This window comes from Marmota flaviventris, chromosome 16 (genome assembly GCF_047511675.1).
Source record: "Marmota flaviventris isolate mMarFla1 chromosome 16, mMarFla1.hap1, whole genome shotgun sequence".
Classification (NCBI taxonomy): Eukaryota; Metazoa; Chordata; class Mammalia; order Rodentia; family Sciuridae; genus Marmota; species Marmota flaviventris.
In genome coordinates this window covers 50,534,600-50,558,335 of record NC_092513.1, presented here as the reverse complement: position 1 = coordinate 50,558,335, position 23,736 = coordinate 50,534,600, and the positions used below count along the sequence as shown (strand labels likewise).

The following is a 23,736-nucleotide window of genomic DNA, read 5'->3' as shown; positions in this document are numbered from 1 at the left end:
GATATGGGTTGTTCTTCCAGCCATATTTGTTTATTTCTGTTACTAAACATGGTTTGTTTTCCTCTTTGATTATTCCCCCCCCCCCTTTACTGTCCTACCTCCCACTGTTGGTTTTCATTGTTATTTTCCATTTCCTCTTCCTGTAATGCTTTGGCGAGGATGTTTTGAAGAGATGGTTTTCTAGCTGCAAATTCTTTTAACTTTTGTTTATCGTGGAAGGTTTTAATTTCATCCTCCATCCTGAAGCTTAATTTCGCTGGATACACAATTCTTGGTTGGAACCCATTTTCTTTCAGTGTTTGAAATATGTTATTCCAGGATCTTCTAGCTTTCAGAGTCTGTGTTGACAGATCAGCTGTTATCCTGATTGGCTTACCCCTAAATGTAATCTGCTTCCTTTCTCTTGTAGCTTTTAAAATTCTCTCCTTATTCTGTATGTTGGGCATCTTCATTATGATGTGTCTAGGTGTGGATCTCTTATGATTTTGCACATTCGGCGTCCTATAGGCTTCTAGGATTTGGGGTTCTGTCTCATTCTTCAAGTCTGGGAAGTTTTCTTGTATTATTTCATTGAATAGACTTCTCATTCCTTTGGTTTGGAGCTCTGTACCTTCCTGTATCCCAATGACTCTTAAGTTTGGTCTCTTAATGTTATCCCATATTTCTTGGATGTTCTGCTCATGGTTTCTTAACAGTCTTGCTGAGCTGTCTATGTTCTTTTCAAGTTGAAATACTTTGTCTTCATTGTCTGATGTTCTATCTTCTAAGTGTTCTACTCTGCTGGTAGTATTCTCCATTGAGTTTTTAAGTTGGTTTATTGCTTCCTGCATTTCTAGGATTTCTGTTTGTTTGTTTTTTATAACCTCTATCTCCCTGTATAGTTGATCCTTTGCTTCCTGGATTTGTTTGCGTAATTCGTTGTCGAAGTGATCTTTCATTGTCTGATTTTGCTGTTTAATGTCTTCCTTGATACTCCAGATCATCTGAAGCATGTAAATCCTGAATTCTTTATCTGACATTCCATCTGCTGCAGCTGTTACCTCTTCTAAAGTTGCGTTGACCTGCATTGCTTGTGGTCCTTTCTTTCCTTGTCTTTTCATACTGCTTGCGTATCTTTCCTGCAGGTGCGGGCGGCGGCTGTGCTCTCTCCTTATTCCAATTGGGGTGTCGTGGCTACCACGCCGGCAGGTCACTGGGCCTGTTCTGGGAGCTGGCGGCGGCTCTGTTCTGCCCCTACTCCAATTGGGGTGACGAGTGTACCACGCCGGCAGGCCACCGGGCCTGATCCGCCGGTCGGTTGCAGGTTTGCCTACCCTGCAGGCGCGGGAGGCGGCTCTACTCTGCCCCTACTGCAAATGGAGTGACGTGTCTGTCGTACCGGCAGGCCACTGGGCCTGTCCCGCTGGTCGGTCGCAGATCTGCCCACCTTTCGGGCACGGGTGGAGGCTCTGCTCTGCCCCTACTCCAATTAGGGTGTCATGGCTACCCCGCCTGCAGGACGCTGGGCCTGTTCCTGGCACGGGCAGCGACTCTGCTCTGCCACTACTCCAATTAGGGTGGTGTTTGTACCACGCCGGCAGGCTCCTGGGCCTGATCCGCCGGTCTGTTGTAGGTCTGCCTACCTTGGAGGCGCGGGCGGGGGATCTGCCCTGCCCCTCCTACCACGCCTGCGGACCCCTGGGCCTGATCTGCAGGTTGATCACTGATCTGCTCACCCTGCGGGCACGGGTGGCAGTTCCGCTCCGCCCCCACTCCAATTGGGGTCACGTGACCACCACACCGGCAGGGCGTGATCCGGGCGTGGGAGAAGGATCTGCTCTGCCCCTACTCCAGTTGGGGTGACGTGTGTACCACACTGGCAGGCCACTGGGCCTGACCCGCCAGGCTGACACAGGTCTGTTTACCTTGCAAGCGCGAACTGCGGCTCTGCCCTGCCCCTCCTACCACGCCCATGTACCACTGGGTCGCGGGTCTGCCCACCTTGCGGTTGCGGCTGGCGGCTCCGCTCCGCCCCCTCTCCAATTGGGGTCACGCGGTCACCACGCTGGCGAGCCGCTGGGCCTGCTCCGGGCGCTGGCGGCGGCCCGGCTCCTTCCCTCTGGCTCGACGACAAATTGAGGAGACTCGGGTGACTGTGCCTCACCCCCCCTACCAGGAGACCAACTGCTTATGTCACCACTGGTATTGATGAAGTTCCCTCCTCCGCCGCTTTCTGCAGACATCAGATCTCTGCCATGTTGGTATCCTATGCGAATGGCAGCATTTCGTTCCCCTTGCCGGGCAACCAAAGCACCGGGTGAGTCCTGACCGGCCCTCAGCAGGACCCGGACCGAGAAGCAGTTTCCGCGGGCTCCTAGCCCCGGGCCAGGGAAGTTCCGGGAGCCGGAACTCGGCCACTCCGTGCTCGGTGTAAGCTCCTATAAATGTAAGCTCCAAGAAGCAGTCCCCGCGGGCTCAGTTCCGGGAGCCGGAACTCGGCCGCCCCGCGCTCAGTATTCACTCTGATAAGATCAGGCTCAGATTGCGCTGAGCCCTAGCAATCTGTCTGCAAGCCGCAGGCGAATTGCAGCCTGAAATTACCTGTTCTATGGCTGAATGAGCTGCGGTCAGTCAAAAACAGGGGTGGTGACGTCAGTTTACCAACATGGTGGCTGCTGGCCTCCTCTGTGGTCTGACCGGTGTGGAGAACCGAGATGGACCGCTTCCTTCCCCCGTCTCGAACCCAGAATTCAGCCCTGAGTACGGTGCTTGCGCGGCTGGCAGAAACTGCAGCGCTGTAACCCTGCGTCTCTATCCCAGACTTTAGCCGCGGGGCGATTTGCTGAATAAGCAGTGATACCCTCCGTGCGACAAACCTCTCGCGTTTGAGTCCCCGTAGCCGATCCTCGTGCGATGGAAATCCTTCCTCCAGGTTCCGGAGTACCCCACTATTGCTGGAAATTCCTAACAAAATATCCTTTAGCCGTCCTGACTTGTCATACTCCCACACAGTGAAGCAGCACACGGGGACAATGCACTCCCCTCGCCGCCATCTTCCTTCCTCCTCCTGAAGTACAGATTTTTTAATATTTTTAGTTACACATAGACACAATCTCTTTATTTATTTTTGTGTGGTGCTGAGGATCGAACCCAGTGCCTCACATGTACAAGGCAAACGCTCTGCCACTGAGCCAAAACCCCAGCCCTGAAGTACAGATTTATTTAGAAAGTAATACCCTCTGCACTTTGATGATATTAAAATCAAGGAATGAAATATTTTTCTGGATTTAAACTTTTAAGAACAAATTAAGTGGTCATGATGAATTTAATCCATCCCCAGCCTCCTTCCCCAAAAGCGTGAAACCTGGACAAAATAAATTGAAACAGTGATTTTTTTTTTAGACAGTGGACAACAGCACTACACACAAAAGTGGTCCCTGAAAGACTAGAAATCAGGTGCAGTTTTCAGTTACCTAATCCCCTCAGCAAAGGTAGAGAATGATGGCCTTAACAAGTTGAAGAGACAGACTTCAGAATTCATGGAAACGGAGGTAGCTAGAGTTTGCAGAGGAAAAGAAAAGTTCCAGCCAACACAGTGTAGATAAATAATGTTAAAAGTGTGTGTGTGCATAGAAGTCTTTTTACTTTTTCTTAATGTAGGCATAGAGTGAGACTATAAAACCGCACAAAGAGTGGCCAAATTAATGTGACCTGACGTACATCGGGGGTCATAGATGAGTGGTAGGCATTTGAGCTTTTACTAACCAGAGGGGAAAAGTCCTTGTTGATCACTCAGGGCATTTAGTGAAAACCCCCCAAAAGCCTTGGGCCTTGCTGGGGGAGGGTAGGGCTAAACTAGAGTAATAATGGAATGTTGTAAATGACTTTATGCTGATATTAATTTAACAACTGGGATGAGTTTAAGAAATCCTTGGAAGTTAATGCAAGAAACAAAATCAAGAATATAAATGTGCTATATATTAAAGATACTTAATTTATAATTGAAAACTCCAGGCCCTAATAGCTTCACTGGTGAATTCTTTTCAACATTTAAGGAACAAGTAATACCTGTCTTAAATTCTTTAAAAATACACACACATACAAATACACACACGTATGGGGAATTCTTCCCAACTCATTCCATGAGGCCAACATGATTAGTCTAATACCAGAAGCAACACAGAATTCACAAGAAAATTAAAAAATAATGTCTCTTGACCACAGACCCAAAAATAGTTTACAAAATATTAACTTTCAGGAATATATTAAAAGGGTGATATACTGTGACCAAATGTTCTTCATCCCAAGAATTAAAAGGTTCCAAGTTTGATTTAACATTGAAAAATCAATGTAATTCACCTTATAAGTTGAATAAAAAAGACCTATATGATTATATAAGTACAAATAGAGAAACTGGAAGAAATTCAACATCCCTATTAATGATTTAAAACTCTCAGGCAAACAAAGAATTTCAAGGGAAATTTCCTCAGCCTGAAGACAGTCAACTACCAAAAAAATCCTTCAGGCAACTTAAAGGTATAGATTGAATGTTTTTCACTTAATATCAGGAGCCATGGCAAAGATGTTTTCTCTCTTCACTTCTATTAACATTGTACTGTAAAGGAGCAAGCCAGTGCAGTAAGCCAGGCAGGCAAAGGCATACATTGGAAAGGAAAATAAAACTTGTTTGTGTTCATGTGATCTTTCTGGATGTAGATAATTCTATGGAACCTATTTTAAAAAAACTAGTAGAACTGATAACAGAGAGGTTAGCAGGAACATAACAAGTTAATACACATATCAGTATAGAAGTATCTTTTTAAAAATTATTTTATTATCATTATTATTAGATTGGGAATTAGACCCCGGAGTTTCTTTACCACTGAGTGACATCCCCAATCCTTTATTTTAAAATTTGAGACAAAGTCTTGCTGAGGATCCCAAACTTGAGGTCCTTTTCCCTCCCTCTCCTGAGTCATTGGGATTCCAGGTGTGTGCCCAGGAAGTATCTGTCTAATGAACAATTGGAAATAGAAATAAAGCAATATCATTTATAATAGTATTTAGAAAACCAAGAAATGCTTAGAGGTTTACTTAACAAAAATTGGACAAGACCTATAACATTAAAAACTACAAAATATTTTTGAGAAAAAACTTGAAGATCCTAAATAAATACAGTACTACACCTAGGTGTCTTTCAGTAGATGAATGGATAAAAATAATGTGTATATATTCAATGGAATATTACTCAGTTTTAAAGAAGAATGAAATTATGGCATTTGTGGGTAAATGGATGGAGTTGGAGAATATCACATTAAATAAAATAAGTTAATCCCCAAAAACCAAAGGGCGAATGTTTTCTCTAATATGCGGATCCTAATTCACAGGGATGTGTGTGTGTGGGGGGGTGAAACATAGAGAAGAGGATAGAGTTACCTCAGATTAGGTAGAGGGAAGGGGAGAGGATGTGGGGATAAGACAAATAGTAGAATGAAACAGACATTATATATATGTGTGTGTGTGTGTGTGTGTGTGTGTGTGACTGCATGACCAATGTGATTCTATAACATACACTCAGAAAAATGAGAAATTATATTCCATCTGTGTATGATATATCAAAGTGTATTCTGTGATGTATAACTAATTAAAACAAATTTAAAAAGTCAACCTCCCCCCCTCTCTTGGCACTGGGGATTGAACCCAGAGATGCTTTACCACTGAGCTACATCCTCAGTCCTCATTATTTTATTTATTTTTAAATTTTGATACAGGGTCTCACTAAGTTGCTGAGGGTCTCACTGAATTGCTAAGGCTGGTCTCAAACTTGTGATCCTTCTGCTTTAACCTCCCAAATCACTGGAATTCTATTTGTGCACCACCATGATCAGCAAGATATCAAATTGATCTGTAGAGTTAGTCCCAGCAGCCTTTTTTTTTTTTTTTTTTAAGAAATTGACACTCTGATTGTAAAATTTGTATGGTAATACAAAGACTCTACTGCATGGTTTGGCAGACTACTACTTGCAAGCCAAACTGGCTCACTGTCTGTTTTTGGAAGTTGTGTCATTGCAACACTGCCACACTTAATGTATTTGTGTATTGTGCATAGATGCTTTTGCAGTAACATGGCAGAGTCAAATAGTTGTTACAGAGACCAACATGGTCTACAAAACTTAAAACACTGTCTGGCCTTTTACAGCAAAAATTTGCAGACCCCTGCCCTAGAGGATCCAAAGCAAATTTGGAAAAAAAATGGAGGGCTTATTTAATTTCAAGACTTACTCTAAAGCTACAGTAATGAAAAGAGTGAAATAATTGACCATAGGCATAGAACAGGGAAACAGACCATAGAAATAGGCTTAAACAAATGTGGTAAATTGATTTTGACAAAGGTACCAACGTAATTCAGTGGGATATAGTTAATTTTTTTTCACAAATAGTAGTTAGGAACACTGGATGTCAAATTTGGAGAAATTGAAACTCACACTTGACTTTACAGCATAATCAAAAGTTAGCTTAAAATAGCCTGATAGTCTTGATGTAAGAGGCTAGAATTCTAGTGAAAACATAAGAGAAAATCTTCTACTGAAGAATTCTCAGGACGTATAAACCACAAACCATAAAATTAAAAATTCTTAATTGGATTTTATCAAAATTTAAAAAACACAAACAAGGGCCTGTGGCTATAGCTCAGTGGTAGAACGCTTTCCTAGCATGTGTGAGGCACTGGGTTTGATCCTCAGCGCCACATAAAAGTAAATAAAATAAAGACATTCTGTCCATCTACAACTACCAAAAATAAAAAAATAAAAAAAATAAAAATAAAACACGTACAAGGATACCATTAGAATAATGCAAAGGCAACATATATTCTGAGAGGAAATATAATAATATATGTATATCTGACAAAGAACATGATTCCAGAATATATAAAGACCATAGAGTGTTATAATAGCAAATATTTTTGTTTCCAGTACATAACCCAATTAAAGGACCAGTTTAAATATGTATGTCACCAAAGTAGATATGGTTAGCAAAGTAGAAAATAAGCATGAAAACATGCTCAATATCAGGTGCTTAGTCATTAGGGGAAAGTGAATTAAAACCATAAAGAGATCAAGAGATCTCGATTCACACTTATTAGAATAATTTAAAGTTTTTGACATAAACAAGTGTTAAGAATGTGGAACAGGGGCTGGGGATGTGGCTCAAGCAGCAGCGCGCTCGCCTGGCATGCATGCGGCCCGGGTTCGATCCTCAGCACCACATACAAAGAAAGATGTTGTATCTGCCGAAAAACTAAAAAATAAATATTAAAATATTCTCTCTCTCTCTCTCAAAAATAAATGTAGAACAACTGGAATTCTCATTTTGTTGGTGAGAATGCAAAATGTTAAGGCCACTTTGGAAACGTTTTGTCATTTCTCCTAAGATTATACTTCCATACAGGCCAGCAGTTTCACACCTTGGTAATTACTCAGATGAAATGAAAGCTTATTATGTTCACAGAAAACCCTGCAGGTATATGCTGATAGTGGCTCTATGTGTGATTTTCAAAAATTGGAAACAACTCAAATGTCTCTCCATTGGGGAATGAATAAACAGTAGTATGTGCATACAGTAGTATGTGTGTACAGTGGCATAGTACTCAGTGGTAAAGGAATGAACTGTTAACATTCGCAGAAACATGCCTGGATCTCAGATACATTATGCTAGGTGAAGGAAACCAGAATCAAAAAGCTGAATATCATATGATTCTATTTGTATGGTATCTGGAAAAGATAAAACTATAAGAACAGGAAATAGATCAGTGGTTCTCTGGGCTTGTAAGGAGAGTACAGAGGGGAATAGGAGAATCCTGGGAGGTGATGCAATTGCTCTTTATTGACATTGATGTGGCCAATGTACAATTGTATGCATCTGTCAAAACTTGCAGACCTGAGCCAGACATGGTGGCACACATCTGTAATCCCAACTACTTGAGAGGCTGAGGCACGAGGATTGCAAGTTTGAGGCCAACCTGGGCAACTTAATGAGACCCTAACTCAAATTTTTTAAAATGGCTGGGGGTTGTAACAGTGGGAAAACACTTGTCAAGCATGTGCTCGGCCCTGGGTTTAGTCTCCAGGACCACAAAAAAAAAAAAAAAAAAAAAAAAAAAAAAAGTGCATACCCGAATAACCTGTATATTAATAAGGGTGACTTTTAATTATGTAAGTTAAATCCTGGTTTTTAAATAGGATTTTTAGAAAGTGAGAAACCGATCCTTGAAGCATTGCAAATGTAAGAGATTCCTCATCATATCTTAGTAATTAATGTGCATGCTTACTTAGTTTACCATTGAAACTAACCTAAGTGTAGAAATAATATATTTTAGAAGATAGGATGTTGTTTAACTGCTTTTTGTTGACTTTGGCAAATAAAGAGAGATTAAAGATGATGTGCCATTATTCAGTACCTGACTGTAATTTGTATCAGTGAATTGGTTAGCGGTTAATATGTAGTTCATATGATTTTTATAATATAACATCAGTTCATCCAGATGCATTTTATGATGTCATATACCTTTCGATATCAATAGATTTCCATTGCCAAAGCTTGGAAATGTAAAACATAGCTATACAGAATATTTGGATCCTATCCAAATCCATGTAGGTATATGACAAGTTTTTGACAGAAAAAAGAAGTATTGTTGAGGACATAAAGCAACTGAAATTCACATTGATTACTGGTGGGATGCAAAATGGTATAGACAATATGGAAAACAGTTTAATAGCTTTTTGTGGTAAAAGTAGGCATAATTTTATATTACATGATCAAACAGTTCTATTCCTAGATATTGCTGGGGGTGGTGGTGAAGAGAATGACTCATGTTCAACCCACCCCTGAAGATTTACTGGAATGTTTATAGTAGCTTCCTTTGTAATAGCCTCAGATTGGAACATCTCGAAAAACCTATCAACAAGTGAATGGGGTTATAGGCAAGTGATGGGATTCTACATAGCAATAAAAATTAACAAACTACTGATACATTGCAATGATATGGAAGTATCTCAGACAGGATTTAATGAAAAAGCTAAATACAAAATACATATGATTTTATTTAGGTAAGACCCTAGAAAAGATAAATCTTCAGTTAGAAAAAACAGATCATGATTGCCTAGGGCTGAGGTTATGGATTGAAGTTAGGATTTGCCTGGAGAAGGGTACAACTGAACCTTTGGGATGATCAGAATATTCTGTATTGTGAATATAGTATATAATTTTACACATTTGCCAAAACTCATTGAACCTTACGCTTAAAATGGTTGCCTGTTATTGTATGTAAATTATATCTTCAAAGTTGATTTTTTTTTATTTTTTAAAGAATTTTAGGTAAAAACTTTATGACAGTGTCAGGAAAGATTTCCGTGATTTTTAAATAAGTTCATGTTTAAAAAAATCTTCAGAATAGCAGTAATAAATCAGATTGAGAGTTAAAACATTGTTTTCCAGCAAATATTCATACACATATCAGAATAAAATAGTTTGCCTATGATTTTAAGGTTTAAATTTTACAACTTAAAGAATATTTTATGGAGGGCTGGAGTTGTAGCACAGTGGTAGAGCAATTGCCTTGTATGTGTGAGGCACTGGGTTCGATTCCCAGCACCACATATAAATAAGCAAATATAGTAAAGGTCCATCAACAACTAAAAAAAATTAAAAAGAAAAGAATATTTTATGATTATATAAACACTTTGAGGGAAGTTTGAAATCTTTGTTGTTATGCTATTGAATCCTGATATCTGGAGCCTGGGAATGTAGCTGAAAGATAGTGTGCTTGCCTAGTACACACAGGATTGTTCTGGATTTGACCTCAAGCACAAGGAAGGCAAGAGAAGAGCTGATATGTCCTTATGATATGTTGAAAAGAGACTTAATATGTTAAACATTGTCATGTGATTTGAGTAATATATTTTTTAAGATCTTTTCAGCTGCAAGTAACAGAAAGCCAAACTAAAACTGGCTTCTGCAGTGGGTGTTTACTGGATAATAAATGGATCTTAAGTGTGTTTTAGGTTTATACAATATTTGAGTAACACTATCTAGGACCAAGTTCCTTATGTCTTCCTGCCCTTCCATTCTCAATATATTGGTGTGTTACCTCTGGTAGGTACTTGAGGTCTCTGGATAGCAGCCCCAGATATGGGCATTCATATTTGTGAATGTAACTTCTGTGCAAGAAAAATGGAAAGTAAGGAAAACTTTCTAGAAACCTGTGTTCATGGCTCAACAAGCAAACTGTCAAGGGAATGAGACTCCCTGAGTGGCTTAAGTCAATCATTAGGGCTAGAAAGGTGTCGAGCCTCCTCTGAACGACTTGGCAAATGAAAGGAGGGTAAATAAAGTCAGGGTTCTTCTATCAGAAAACTGGGAGAATGATTGTTCAGTAACCAAATGTCTGTTGTATCAGATTACATTAAGACTGTGAAGGAGAGGCTCAGTAAATTATACAAAGAAATTATAGAAGCCATCTTGATAGTAAATGTATGTTCTCAGCTGATGAAGCTGTAGTCCAAAAATTATCCCTATTTTTATGACCTAGTCATTACTGTATTCTTCAGTATACTGTAATCTATCCTATGTCTTCATGACATTAAGAAATGTTCCAGCTGGGTACAGTGCCACAGGCCTGGTAATCTCAGCCAAGGCAAGAGGATGCTAAAGCAAGAGTATCATAAGTTCAAGACCAACCTAGGCAACTTAGTGAGACTGTCTCAAAATAAGAAAGTACTGGAGATATAAGTCAGTGGTCAACTTTCTGACACCAAGTTCTATCTCCATTGGTGGGGAGGGATGGGGGGATATTCCTGAGACCGGGAGTATGGCTCAGTGGTAGAATACTTACCTGGCCAGCTAAACTGGAGGGTCCTGAATTTGATTCTCAGCTCTTTGAAAAGAAACACTAAAGCCCCTATCAGGCTTCTAATTTCTAATCAGCCAACCTTTAAAAATCAGTTTAAATGTCACTTCATTTTGGTCTTTAAACACTGTTAGTCATTTTTATCTGGAGAGTCTGTGTCTTTATTCCCTCTATACTATTCTACTTATTAGCACTTTGTTAAAAAATTACAAAGTACTTCACATGAAAATAGTTACATAATTACCTACATTTAATACATTAACATTTTCACTATTTGTTTATGTTTATTTTAGGATAAAAATGTTATAGTTGAAGCTCTTTCCCACCCAACTCATGTCATTGTCTTAAGCTTATGATTATCTTTTTCAATAAGGAAGTATTAATAGCTGTAATTGCTGCTTATCTCTTATATGTAGGTATCCTCCAGCATTGTGTTAATTTTTCATTTTTCTTTAAATCTGTACCTTGGGTGAGTTTTATTATCTCCAAAAGAGTTAAACTGTGAAAATATTTTGTTTATTTTTTCTCTAGTTCCCCACCTTTTTCTGAGCTTTAAACTTATTATCCTTCACTAAGCTTCACAGGCACCTACAATATACATCTGGAATTAAACTCATTGGTCAAAAAAAAAAAAAAACTTATCCCTCTCTACTTGTTTCCTTTCAGCTATGGTTTTTCTTTCCACTTGATTGAAACTACAAACTTTGAAGTCATTCATTATACATATATAAAAACTAAGTGTTCTATAAATACTATAAATACTAAGATGAATAAATGACCACTTTTTCTTTGTGTTTTCTCTCCCCATATTCAGCTTATCATCTACACTTATTTATTCTACATATCAACTAACTCATTTTTCCTTTCATAATTGACTGCTCCATGTTTCTTCTTTTGCTTTTTTCTCATATGGGTCATTAAATGACGATTTTTCCTAATACTTTTAGTAGCAGTTGCCTTTTTTTTTTTTTTTTTTTTTTTTGGTACTCGGGGGCACTCAACCACTGAGCCACATCCCCAGCCCTGTATTTTTATATTTTATTTAGAATTTAGAGACAGGGTCTCACTGAGTTACTTAGCGCCTATTGCTGAGGCTGGCTTTGAACTCATGATCTTCTTACCTCACCCTTGTAAGCCACTGGGATTACAGATGTGCACCACTTGCCCGGCTGCAATCGCCTTATTTTTTTTTTTTTTTAAGTTGTAGGTGGACACAATATCTTTATTTCATTTTTATGTGGTGCTGAGGATTGGAAGAAGTGCCTCACGTGTGATAGGCGCACACTCTACGACTGAGCTACAACGCCAGCCCCAGCAATTGCCTTTTATTATTTAGTTTATAATTCCTTCATAGTTTTCAGTATATATTTAAATTCAGTATATACTTAAATTTCCAGACCCATCTTGTTTTGATGTTTGTATTCAATTGTCACATTCTTTAGAATGTGTCCACTTAAAGTAGTGATCTGAAAACCCTTCAACTGTGAGTTTCTGAGACTGCTTCTATTTTAATATTTATAGCTATATTTTGAATTAATATTACATAACTGAAGTTATGAATGTTCACTCTTTCAGAATTTATCAGGCAGTCATCATTCACCTGCTTTCTTCTGAATGTTATAGGATGGGAAAAACTACAACTAAGAGTTACTGTTTTTAAAAAAGAATTACCTTTAAAGTTACTATGTGTAGTTTATTTGCTGCTCAATTTAAGTTTTTATAGTTGTCATATATAGGATAATGGGACATAATTTAATACTGCTTTTTTTCTGGGTAGTAAGGCTGGAAGGATGCTTTATTTAAAGTCATATTTTCCATTGTATTTTTTAAAAGTATGATGTATATTAACTATTTCTCAAAATATTTGCCTATTTCCTCTGTAGATTTGATAATGGGCTGCATTAAAAGTAAAGAAAACAAAAGTCCAGCTATTAAATATAGAACTGAAAACACTCCAGAGCCTGTCAGTACAAGTGTCAGCCATTATGGAGCAGAGCACACTGCAGTGGCACCATCATCTTCAGCAAAAGGAACTTCGGTTAATTTTAGCAATCTTTCCATAACACCATTTGGAGGATCCTCAGGGGTGACTCCTTTTGGAGGAGCATCTTCCTCATTCTCAGTGGTGCCAAGTTCATATCCTACTGGTTTAACAGGTGAGATTTAAATGGATAATTATGTTGCCTGTTTGAGAACATAACCTTGGGCAGTACATATTTATGGTCTATTTGCTAAGAAAAATATCTTACTGGAGGACTTTAAAAAACTGTATGTGAAAATTCAATATCTAACATAAAAATTAAAGTCAATATATATATATATATGGATATGGTTCTGGGAAATTTGGTGACAGTTTGCTAGTGTTTATATGTATTTGGGTTATACTTTTAATTATTTCACTAACTTACCAGTAATTATTAAGCAATTAATATGTGGCAGGCACTGGGAAAATGAAGATTAAAAACTTACATTCCTCTTCCAAGAATCTTATAACTTCTCAGGATTAGAAAGTGCTAACTAGTATTAAAGTAATCCAGTAGTTACTTAATAAGTGTTAATTATTTGGCATTACAGTCACAATAATGCAGTATTTCTATCAGATACTATGATTTATAAAAGAAAAATCCTGAGGCTCAGAAAAATTTTTTCCCCCAGAGATTATAAGCATAAGAGCTTGGATTCAGTGTCATACTGCAGGACTCCCATTTTTACATTATCATTTCAGAGAACAGCAAGAAGAGATAGTTGACAATCTTCCATGGATACAGAATGCCCTAAAAAAGTAGATTTTAAAAACTTGAAAAAGAGAAAATGAGCTCTTAAGTTCATGAGGGCTCCCGCATCAGGATGCTTTTCCCTTGAAATAACAAAGGACAGGTAGCTAAAGCAAAGAAGATGAGCTTCAAGATTCATTTGTGTGGCAGTTCCATGATATCAACAGGATTTGGGTTTATTTCATCTGTCTCCTATTTATCCTTAGGCATAAACAGCTGCCAGCATCAAATGGAGTAACATATGTCCTTATTTTTTAAAAATATTTATTTATTTATGTATCTTTTAGTTTTAGGTGGACACATTATTTTGTTTTTATGTGGTGCTGAGGATCAAACCTGTGCCTTATGCATGCTAGGTGAGCACTCTGCCACTGAGCCACAACCCTAGCCCTAACATATGTCCTTATTAACAGCCTGTGGGGGCAAAGGAGAAATCTCTGTCACAAGCATGGATTATAAATTTGTCTCCTCAGTTTGTTCACCTCTGAACCAATAATAGTGAGGACTGCCATACACTGATTCTGTTAGACAACATTTGGAGAATAATGGACATCACCACAATCACAGCCCTAATTCCAGCCTTCTGACTGCAAATATTTCAATAATCTATGGCCATGATGATATTTCTCTGTCATTAGTAAAAAGTTTAAATTATTTTCAGGATTATATGTTTTTGAAAGTTACTAATTCAAAATGATTAAAATAAATTTTGATACTTAAAAGACATACTTTAGTTACTTTAAATTTTTATTGATGTGCATAGTGGGCATGGTGGTGCACACCTGTAATCCAAACAACTGTGTAGGCTGAGGCAGGAAGATCACAAGTTTGAGGCCAACTATGGCAATTTACAGAGACCTTTTTTCAAAATAAAAAGGGCTATGGCTGGGGATGTAGCTTATTGGTAGAACTACAATCTGGGTGCAATCGCCAGTACTGGAGAAAAAGAAAAAGTATTTATTCATGTGAAATACCCCATTCAAAGATGTTCACTTATTAACTCTGTAAAAAACAGAGTGTCTTTGCATATAGGTATAGAGAGATGGGCAAGACAAACAAGGCTTCTCTTCTGGTAGAGTTTACCTAATAATGTTGATTGAACAATAATTAGTGAACAAACAGCTAAACAAGTTGAGATCAGTATTTCTTACTTCTATGAAGGAACTAGCAAGAATAATTGGTAAAGATCCTGTAGTTGATCAGGGAAAGCCTCCTTGAGAAGAAATCATTTTAACTGATATTTGATTGATGAGAATGAACTATCTGCAGACCTGAGGAAAGAGCAGAATTTCTAGGAAGAGGGAATAACAAACACAAAGTTCAAGAGAAACAAATGGACTGGAAAGTTTTTAAGAACTGGTGGGAATAACAATGTAGGCAGAGAGGAGAGTTGTATGATGTGATATTGGTGTTAGGATACCACTATTACTTAGTACTACATAGACTTTAGTAAGGAGTTTGGATTTTTTCTGAAGCTGGGAAGAAGCTCCTCGAGAGATTGTATGTAAAGGATTTTGCATGATCGAATTCCCTTTTTAAAAAACTCATTCTTGCTGCTCTGTGGAGAAGTAGATTAAGTAGCCAGTACTCATAACCCCAGAAGTCCCAGTAAGGAATGACATGGATTGGGATTTAGGGGGCAGCAGTGGAAATGGAAAATAGATAAATAAAATATTATAGATGTAGAACTGGTAGTCTTAGTAGTAGAATTGGCTCAAGTTATTACCTGACTTGATTCTAGTGCTATTTGCTTAGATAGAGAGGATTTGGGTAAATACAGGTTAGAGAAGAAAAATCAAGAGCTTCATTTTATACATGTTTTAATTGGTTATTACAAATTCAGTAGTGATGTCAAAAAGCAGTTGATACATGACTAAAACTTGGGATAGAAGCCAGATGAATGAACTTTGGTTTGCTATTATTTTGTATTTAGAGACAGTAGATTTTATACTGCTTTCTACATTTTGTATTTAGAGACAGTAGGTTTTATACTGCTTTCTACATTTCATATTTTTGCTTAGTCTGTAATTTTACTAACTGCCTTTCTTCCTACCATTAAAAAAAAAAATATTGATGGATGGATGTAAACTAACCATTGATATTTGCCAAGTCAGCGGAATTACATTGAGTAAAATATGTACATATTGAAATTAAGAATATGTTGGAACAGAGCTCAGTGATAGAGCACTTGCTTTGCTTGTGCGATGCCCTGGGTTTGATCTCTAGCACTGAAAAAAAAAAAAAATTAAAAAAGAATAAGTTCAAGTCTATAGTACAACCTAGTGACCATAGCTAATAACAATGTATTGTAGTCTTCAAATTTGCTGAGAAATTTTAAGCTTTCTCACCACAAAAAAAAATAATAAGAAGAAATATGTGAAGCAATGCATATGTGAATTAACTTGATTTAACCATTTCACAATGTATATATGTTTCAAAACATTGTGTCATATGTGATAAATATATACAATAAAACGAATTATATATTATGGGAAGTTTAGCCAGAATACCTGTCTGAAATAATTTTAAGCACTGACAAGTCATGCATATTGTATACATTTGTTCTATTGTTATTTGTTTTGCTTACATATAATAGTTTGGCTGTTCAGTGCGCTCCTCTCTTAAGCATCTGCACATGTTGCTAAATATGAGTTATTTTTGGAATTTATACTTTATAATTCATATCGGCCATGCCATTAAATTTCCACGACAAACCCAACAGTTTTATTTTTAAGGTAAGTATATAGTAAGTTAATGTTACTAAAGCCCTAATGTTTAGTATTAATGATTATAGATGAAAATGTTCACCTGTTGTTTATAAGAAGTTGAGAAGATTAATGTCAGTAGTCTATAGTGCTCCAGTAGTGTTCTTCCTTCCAAAGAATTGGTTCGAAATTTGACTGTCTTTTCAAGCCAGAGGCATTGGTTCAAAGTTTTGTTTCTGAGTCTATAGAATTTTAGAATATGTAAACTGCAGTGATTTTGTGGAAGGTCTTAAGAGAACATCTCATTATTTAAACTCCAGCTGCTCAGAGCCCCAACTTTTAGAAGCCCCAATTGTCTAAAAATAGATTCTAAAACTAGAGAGAAAATTATATATAAGATTTTTGCTGGCAATAGTTTTTTATTTCTCTTTTTTTTTTCAGTTTATCTATATAATTTACCTTGGTCTTTTTTTCCTTTGCTAGGTGGTGTTACTATATTTGTGGCCTTATATGATTACGAAGCTAGAACTACAGAAGATCTTTCATTTAAGAAGGGTGAAAGATTTCAAATAATTAACAATACGTAAGTGTTGTGAGTATTCTGAGAGGGAGAAATACAGACACTTGTTCTTTACATTGAAACTTATAAGCTAGTTTATGATCTGGAGATAATCATGACAGGGTATGGGTCTCTGACTTCTGTGCTGGATAGATTTAGTTCCTTGAGACACATGACATAATACTGCCTATAGAAGTTACTACTTCTACAAATTGTGCTGCTGTGGTTCAGCCATAAAGAGTAGAGATTTAAGAATGAAGAGTTGTAGCTAATAAAAAAATTTTTTTTTTAAATTTAAAAAAAAGAATGAAGAGTTACTGAGGGGGCATATGCAAGTATATTACTTATAAAAAATCTTTTATAAAAAAAATTCTTTGTTCCTATTTAAGTATCCAGATGATTTAAGATCTTTTCTTTTTTCTAAAAAACAAAGTCAAAAAGTTGAATAAGGAACTTTTGTACTCCCAAATGGACCAAATTAAGTTGCTTTTTCCTTATGTAACACTCAAGTCTTTCTGTCATTTAGTGATCCACATAGAAAATTTGATACTTGTTTTGGAAAACCAATCCCATAATTTCATTAGCAAGCGTAACAATCACTTATAACTTCTTGAAATATATACTTATGGTCCCTTTGCTTCCAGTCATGTTTCCTCTATCCTTGTTTCCATCTGTTACCAGTTATTGTTCCAGAATGTAAAATATGATCATGACTGTCTTGCTTTAAAATCCTTAAGTAGCTACCTGTAGTCACCAAAAAAAAAAAAAAAAAAAAAAAAAAGTAGCCATCGTTCCCTGAGGTTTTATTATGTGTTTCTTCAAATCCTTTTTAACTCTACCAATCAGCCATACTGTAGTAGGTGGAGTTTTCTGAGTACACTAGAGTTTTTTGCCCTTTCCATGCCTTCACACATACTACTTTTTTCTGGAGTGACTGTTTCTCCATTCTCCTCCTTCTCTCCCTTCTTCTGTCCCCTCCTTTGTGCTGGAGATTGAACCCAGGGCCTCGTGTATATTAGGCAAGTGTTCTAACATTTATGCTCTACAACCCATGCCCTGCTATATTGTTTCTGTTAGGTATTCACATAGCACCCTATGCAGACTTCAGTCCCAGCTCCCAGGGAACTTTTAATTTGTCACTTAGCTTGTCATTCTTTTTGGTCAGTAGTTCTCAACCTGGGGCAAAATTACCTGGGAGATATTTGTCAATGGCTGGAAATATTTTTGGTTGTCATCAGGGTGTTGCTACTGTCATCTACAAAGTAGAGGCCAGTGATATTGGTAAACATCCTACTATGCATGCAGCAAAGATTTATCAAATCCAAAATGTCAGTATTATTGAGGCTGCAAAACCCCACTCTAGACTGAGTTATTTAAATTTAAGGACTGTCTTTTTACCTTTTTTCCACACATCCTGAGTGACATCTATCACTCAGTAGGTATTCAGTTCATATGAATCGTGATTGCTTATCAGGATCAAATACAATTCTGTTTGTATGTTTCAAAATAATTAACGTACTAGAAAACCAAAAACCAAATGTATGAGTTTGTAAATGTTTGAATTACCAAAGGGCTTTCCATTTCAGTTTTTGAGAGCAAAATCAATGAATATTTTTAAAATTTTGATCTAAAAAATACATTTAATCTTTTTAAAAAAAATTTTTTTTTTGGGGGGGGGGGTCAATGGTGCTTCACACATGCTAGGCAAGCGCTCTGCCACTGAGCCACAACCCTATCCCTACATTTAATTTTAAGTAGTGAATGCCATGTACATCATCCTTATTAGAGACTAATATTTGTTCTTTTCATATTACTTTTGTAACAGTCAAGGTTTATATACCACAAACCATATAGTTCTCATATTCTGAATTTTGACTTAATTTGAGTATATTGAATTATTTTTAGATAACATTTTTCTAGAAATTGAGCTTTTTATTACTGTTTATTATTAATTGCTTTTCTACAAGGAGTGCTCATGCCTCATAATTTTTTTTCTAAAATGAGTAAAACAAGAACATTACAATTTTATGTACTGTTAAAAAGAAAAGCATTCAGCAACAAAAAAGAACTATTGATATGTGCTAAAACATAGATTAACCTTGAAAAAGATATATGCTGAGTGAAAAAAGCCAGTCATAAAAGACCACATAAATCATTCCATTTATATGAAATGCCCAGAATATTCATATCCATAGAGATGGACAGCAGTTAAGTGGTTGCCAATAGTGGGAGGGGTTGGAGGTGATTACTCATGAGTATTGGGGTTCTTTTTGTGGTGGTAAAAAATATTCTAAAATTTATTATGTAATGGCTATACAGCTCTATGAATATATTAAAAACCACTAAGTTTGTACCTTAAATTGGGGAGTATTATGGTAATAAGCAAATTATCTCAAGCTCTTAAGAAATTCAGCCAAAGATGAATAATTTGAAAGTTTATTCAAAACTACTTAGTTCAGTATAGTTTATTGTCTTAGGTTGAAAGAATTATGAAGAGGAAAAAAAGATACAATAATTGAATTTTTAGTGTATGGTGTTTGGGGCTTTTGTTGTTGATTTATTGTAGAAGTATGTAATTATACTTTTGCTTAGTCTTAATTTCCTTAATTCATTTAACTTATTTTTAAAATGTTGTTCTTTTACAATGTTGAGTTTAATTCTTGATCAAGTGAATGCATAAGTAGAAAAATGGAAGTTATATCTCTCATTTACTTGAAATAAGAAAGTGCAATATATTATACGTTGTGGTAATTGTTGTTTTATGTGTTTCAGGGAAGGAGACTGGTGGGAAGCAAGATCAATTGCTACAGGAAAGAATGGTTACATCCCTAGCAATTATGTAGCGCCTGCAGATTCCATTCAGGCAGAAGAGTATGGCAGTACTTCATATTTTATTAATTATTTTGATTTTTAAAATGTTTTAATGCACATTCTACTTAGCCACAATTTTACACACACGCAATTACATACCAGTCTTAATACAGCTAATGTATCATTAATAGATGTTACTTGAGAATTCATAATTAAGCTGTAGTATCTGCTTAGATTGGTATCCTGAGTAAATCTTAATTAATCATACTTTTATGCCTTGTCTTTTTCCTTTAGTTTTCCACTTAGTTTTAAAAATTATCTAGCCCTTTTCATATTCTGCAGACTTTCTTCAAAATTTACCTCAGAGAGGAGATTAAGTGTTTAACTTCTTGATTTAGGTATTTGCATTGTGGTTATGTAGGACAGTATCCTTGTCTTCTACAAAGCATACACTGAAGTATTAGGGTAATGATTCAGCATTTTGGCAACATTCAGTCAATTCAAAGGGGAAAAAAGATGTAAACACATGCACCCAACATATAAAGGAAGGTGGGAAATAAAGAATATAACAAAGTAAAATATTAACAGCTGGGGAACTTGGGAGTTCTGTGTACTATTCTTACAACTTCTAAAATGTTAGAAGTCAGTTTCAATGACATATTACTTTTTTGGTCCAACTAGTTTTTCTGGGATCCATAAATAATAACCTCTTTTTCATATTACAACAGTTAACACAGTGTCTTGCATATAGCTAGGGGTTATCAATACTTGTTTGTTTTATTAACATTTGCCTCAATAACTGTTTTTACTATAACATTTGTTACTTTTGTTCTTTTGCCTTCTTCACTGTTCTGTGAGTCTTTTCATAGCAAAGATTGTCATTTTTATTCATTAAACTTTATTAAATCAAACTCATATGAAATTAGAGTTCCTCATAATTTGAGTATTATATACTTAGATCTTATCAATACAGGTGATCACATGTTATCAGAGAACAACTTCTGTTCTTCCTACCTGTATGTGTCACTGACAGAAAAGATCTGTTATTTGCTGTCTTTCTCCATTTGCTGTTTCCATGACTGCCAGGTAGAGTTCCAGTGACATGTTGAGTAGTCAGTACATGGAAATACTATCAGATATTTTAATAGTGATATATGTAAATTCTTCTTTAATAAATAAAAATTTATGTTTTAGTATATCCTAAGCATGTTCTGTATCTATTCTTTGTCATCTCTCCTATCCCATTTCACTCTTATTTATTTGTGAATATAATTTTTCTGACCTTCAAACCTTCCCAACTCAAAACATCATTAATTTTTTTCTAGATGGTATTTTGGCAAAATGGGGAGAAAAGATGCTGAAAGATTACTTTTGAATCCTGGCAATCAACGAGGTATATTCTTAGTAAGAGAAAGTGAAACCACTAAAGGTATGATTACTATTATATTAATATAAAATTTTTTTGTCCAGTATTTTAAGAAGATATAATAAGCATTTATTTTCTTCCTCCCAGGTGCTTATTCCCTCTCTATTCGTGATTGGGATGAAGTAAGGGGTGACAATGTGAAACACTACAAAATTAGGAAACTTGACAATGGTGGCTACTATATAACAACCAGAGCACAATTTGACACTTTGCAGAAATTGGTGAAACACTACACAGGTAAAAATTATTTCCTCATGCTCTATTGTATGAGAACGAAATTCATGTCCTCATCTCTCTTAAGGGTTAGCATACTACTACTTTATACACAGTATGTGCCCAGTGTATGTTAGTATTCTAGATTTAAAATGAGAACAGGTAATTCTTAGTATCTGAATTGGGTTATTGGATAGTGTGCTAAAATCAGACTGTCGTTGAAATTTTTATATCTTACAAGCATAGTTTTTACAGTGGAGTTCCATTTCATAATATACAAATACATTTTGAGGCTGGGTGCAGTGGCACATGCCTTAAATCCCAGCAGCTCCAGAGACTGAGACCAGGAGGATAGTGGTTCAAAGCCAGCCTCAGCCAACAGCGAGGCATTAAACAACTCAGTGAGACCCTATCTCTAAATAAAATACAAAATAGGGTGTGTCTCAGTGGTTGAGTGTCCCTGAGTTCAATGCCCAGTACCCCCTCCCCCAGAATATATTATGAAAATAAATGGAAAACATAAAAGCAAATATTTTATTTATAAACACAGGTAAGTAGCTAAAGCTAAACACTTGACACAAAAAGCTGTATCACATATCCTCTTGGATTACCTTCCCCTTCAGCGGCTGATCTCCTAAGATTTCCTAGAATATAAACCCAATAAAATATGGTCTGAAGGTATATTTTTCTTAGAAGATTAACCTGTGGCAATTATAGACATTCTTGTCTTTCAAAGATTTTGGAAATATTCAATTGTGGAGTCTTATGTCTCAGAATTTTTCATTATCAATTCATTATGTAAATGCATCTAAGTCTTTAAATGATTAGTACTGGAGGAGGGAAAGTTTCCATGGTAATATCTTCTTCAATGACAGGTAGCTATAAACTGAGTCTACCAAGTCAATCAGCAGTCTTGACAGCAATCAAATATGTTACCAAGCAGTGCCAACACATAATTGCCCTTGCTAGAATAGAAAATTTGTGTGGTTGGTAACCATTCTTGATGAGAATGGGAGGAAACGTGTCTCATTTACAATAAGAAAGACTGTATGAGAAAGATGCACAGATCAAGCCATTATAAATCTGGAGTTCCTTACATTTGTGGCTCTCTTATTCAAAATTCAGTTCACTAAGTGAATTTTTTCCTGCTGGGAACAGTGGTGTGCATAGCTGTAATCCCCATGGCATGGGAGGCTAAGGCAGGAGGATTGCCGGTTTAAAGCCACCCTCAGCAATTTATTATGGCCTTAAGCAATTTAGCAAGATCTTGTTTCAGAATATAAACGGGCTAGGGATGTGACTCAGTGGTAAAGTGCTGGGTTCAATCTCCAGGAAAAAACAAAACAAAAAGAAATAACAATTAATAAAAGCATTCTCTTAGGGATCAAATAAATCCATTTATTAAATCAGAAATTTGGAGGTAGACAGACCTGGCTTTGAATCCCATCACTTACTAACTGTGGGACCTTGAAAAAGTTTCCTAAATTTCCCAAGCCTCATTTTTATGAGCGATTTATAAAGAGCCAAATTAACACAATAGCTAGAGCATAAGTATTCAGTAAACAATAACATAAAAATATATTTAACAAAATGTTTCACTTCTTATATGTGGGTTTTTTTTTTTTTTTTTTGCTTCTTGTAGACAACTTCCTTTTTGTTTTTAGAGAAAAACTGATAGTTTTTCTATAATTTATGAGCCCTTTTTAAGCATTTATATACTCTGTAGCTTAATTTTTATACATAATTCATTTTACATTGTAGTTTTATTCGTTTATCTAGAACATGCTGATGGTTTATGCCACAAGTTAACAACCGTGTGTCCAACTGTGAAACCCCAGACTCAAGGTCTAGCAAAGGATGCTTGGGAAATCCCTCGAGAATCTTTGCGACTAGAGGTTAAACTAGGACAAGGATGTTTTGGTGAAGTGTGGATGGGTAAGAAGCCTGAATTTTTGGTTTTTGTCAATTTTTAGCCACAGATTAAAGTGCCACAATTTTATTACAAAAATATATATATAATATTAAATATGTAATATAATTGCTATTCATTGAAATTTGTTCTAAAATCCCTTAAAATATTGATTAAAATAGTAAGAGGTATTGTTTCTCTAGGAACATGGAATGGAACCACAAAAGTAGCAATCAAAACACTAAAACCAGGTACAATGATGCCAGAAGCTTTTCTTCAAGAAGCTCAGATAATGAAAAAATTAAGACACGATAAACTTGTTCCACTCTATGCTGTTGTTTCTGAAGAACCAATTTACATTGTCACTGAATTTATGTCAAAAGGTAAGTGTATATTAGTATCTCTTGGAATATTCATGTTGGTAACTTCTTTACAAAAGAATCATTCATTTCAG

The 23,736-nt window shown here is 36.3% G+C and overlaps 1 protein-coding gene across 4 annotated transcripts in view; it reads left to right on the top strand.

Moving 5' to 3' along the window:
- Nucleotides 1-23,736, top strand: part of Yes1 (YES proto-oncogene 1, Src family tyrosine kinase) — a 79,761-nt gene that overhangs the window by 41,499 nt on the left and 14,526 nt on the right. For all 4 annotated transcript variants that reach the window (XM_071602876.1, XM_071602877.1, XM_027942920.2 and 1 more), the window contains exons 2-8: nt 12,769-13,041; nt 16,848-16,947; nt 19,696-19,794; nt 21,060-21,163; nt 21,248-21,397; nt 23,153-23,308; nt 23,486-23,665. In XM_071602876.1, coding sequence (XP_071458977.1) covers nt 12,777-13,041; nt 16,848-16,947; nt 19,696-19,794; nt 21,060-21,163; nt 21,248-21,397; nt 23,153-23,308; nt 23,486-23,665 — 1,054 coding nt within the window. In that variant the 5' untranslated portion in view covers nt 12,769-12,776. The remainder of the gene's footprint in view (nt 1-12,768; nt 13,042-16,847; nt 16,948-19,695; nt 19,795-21,059; nt 21,164-21,247; nt 21,398-23,152; nt 23,309-23,485; nt 23,666-23,736) is intronic.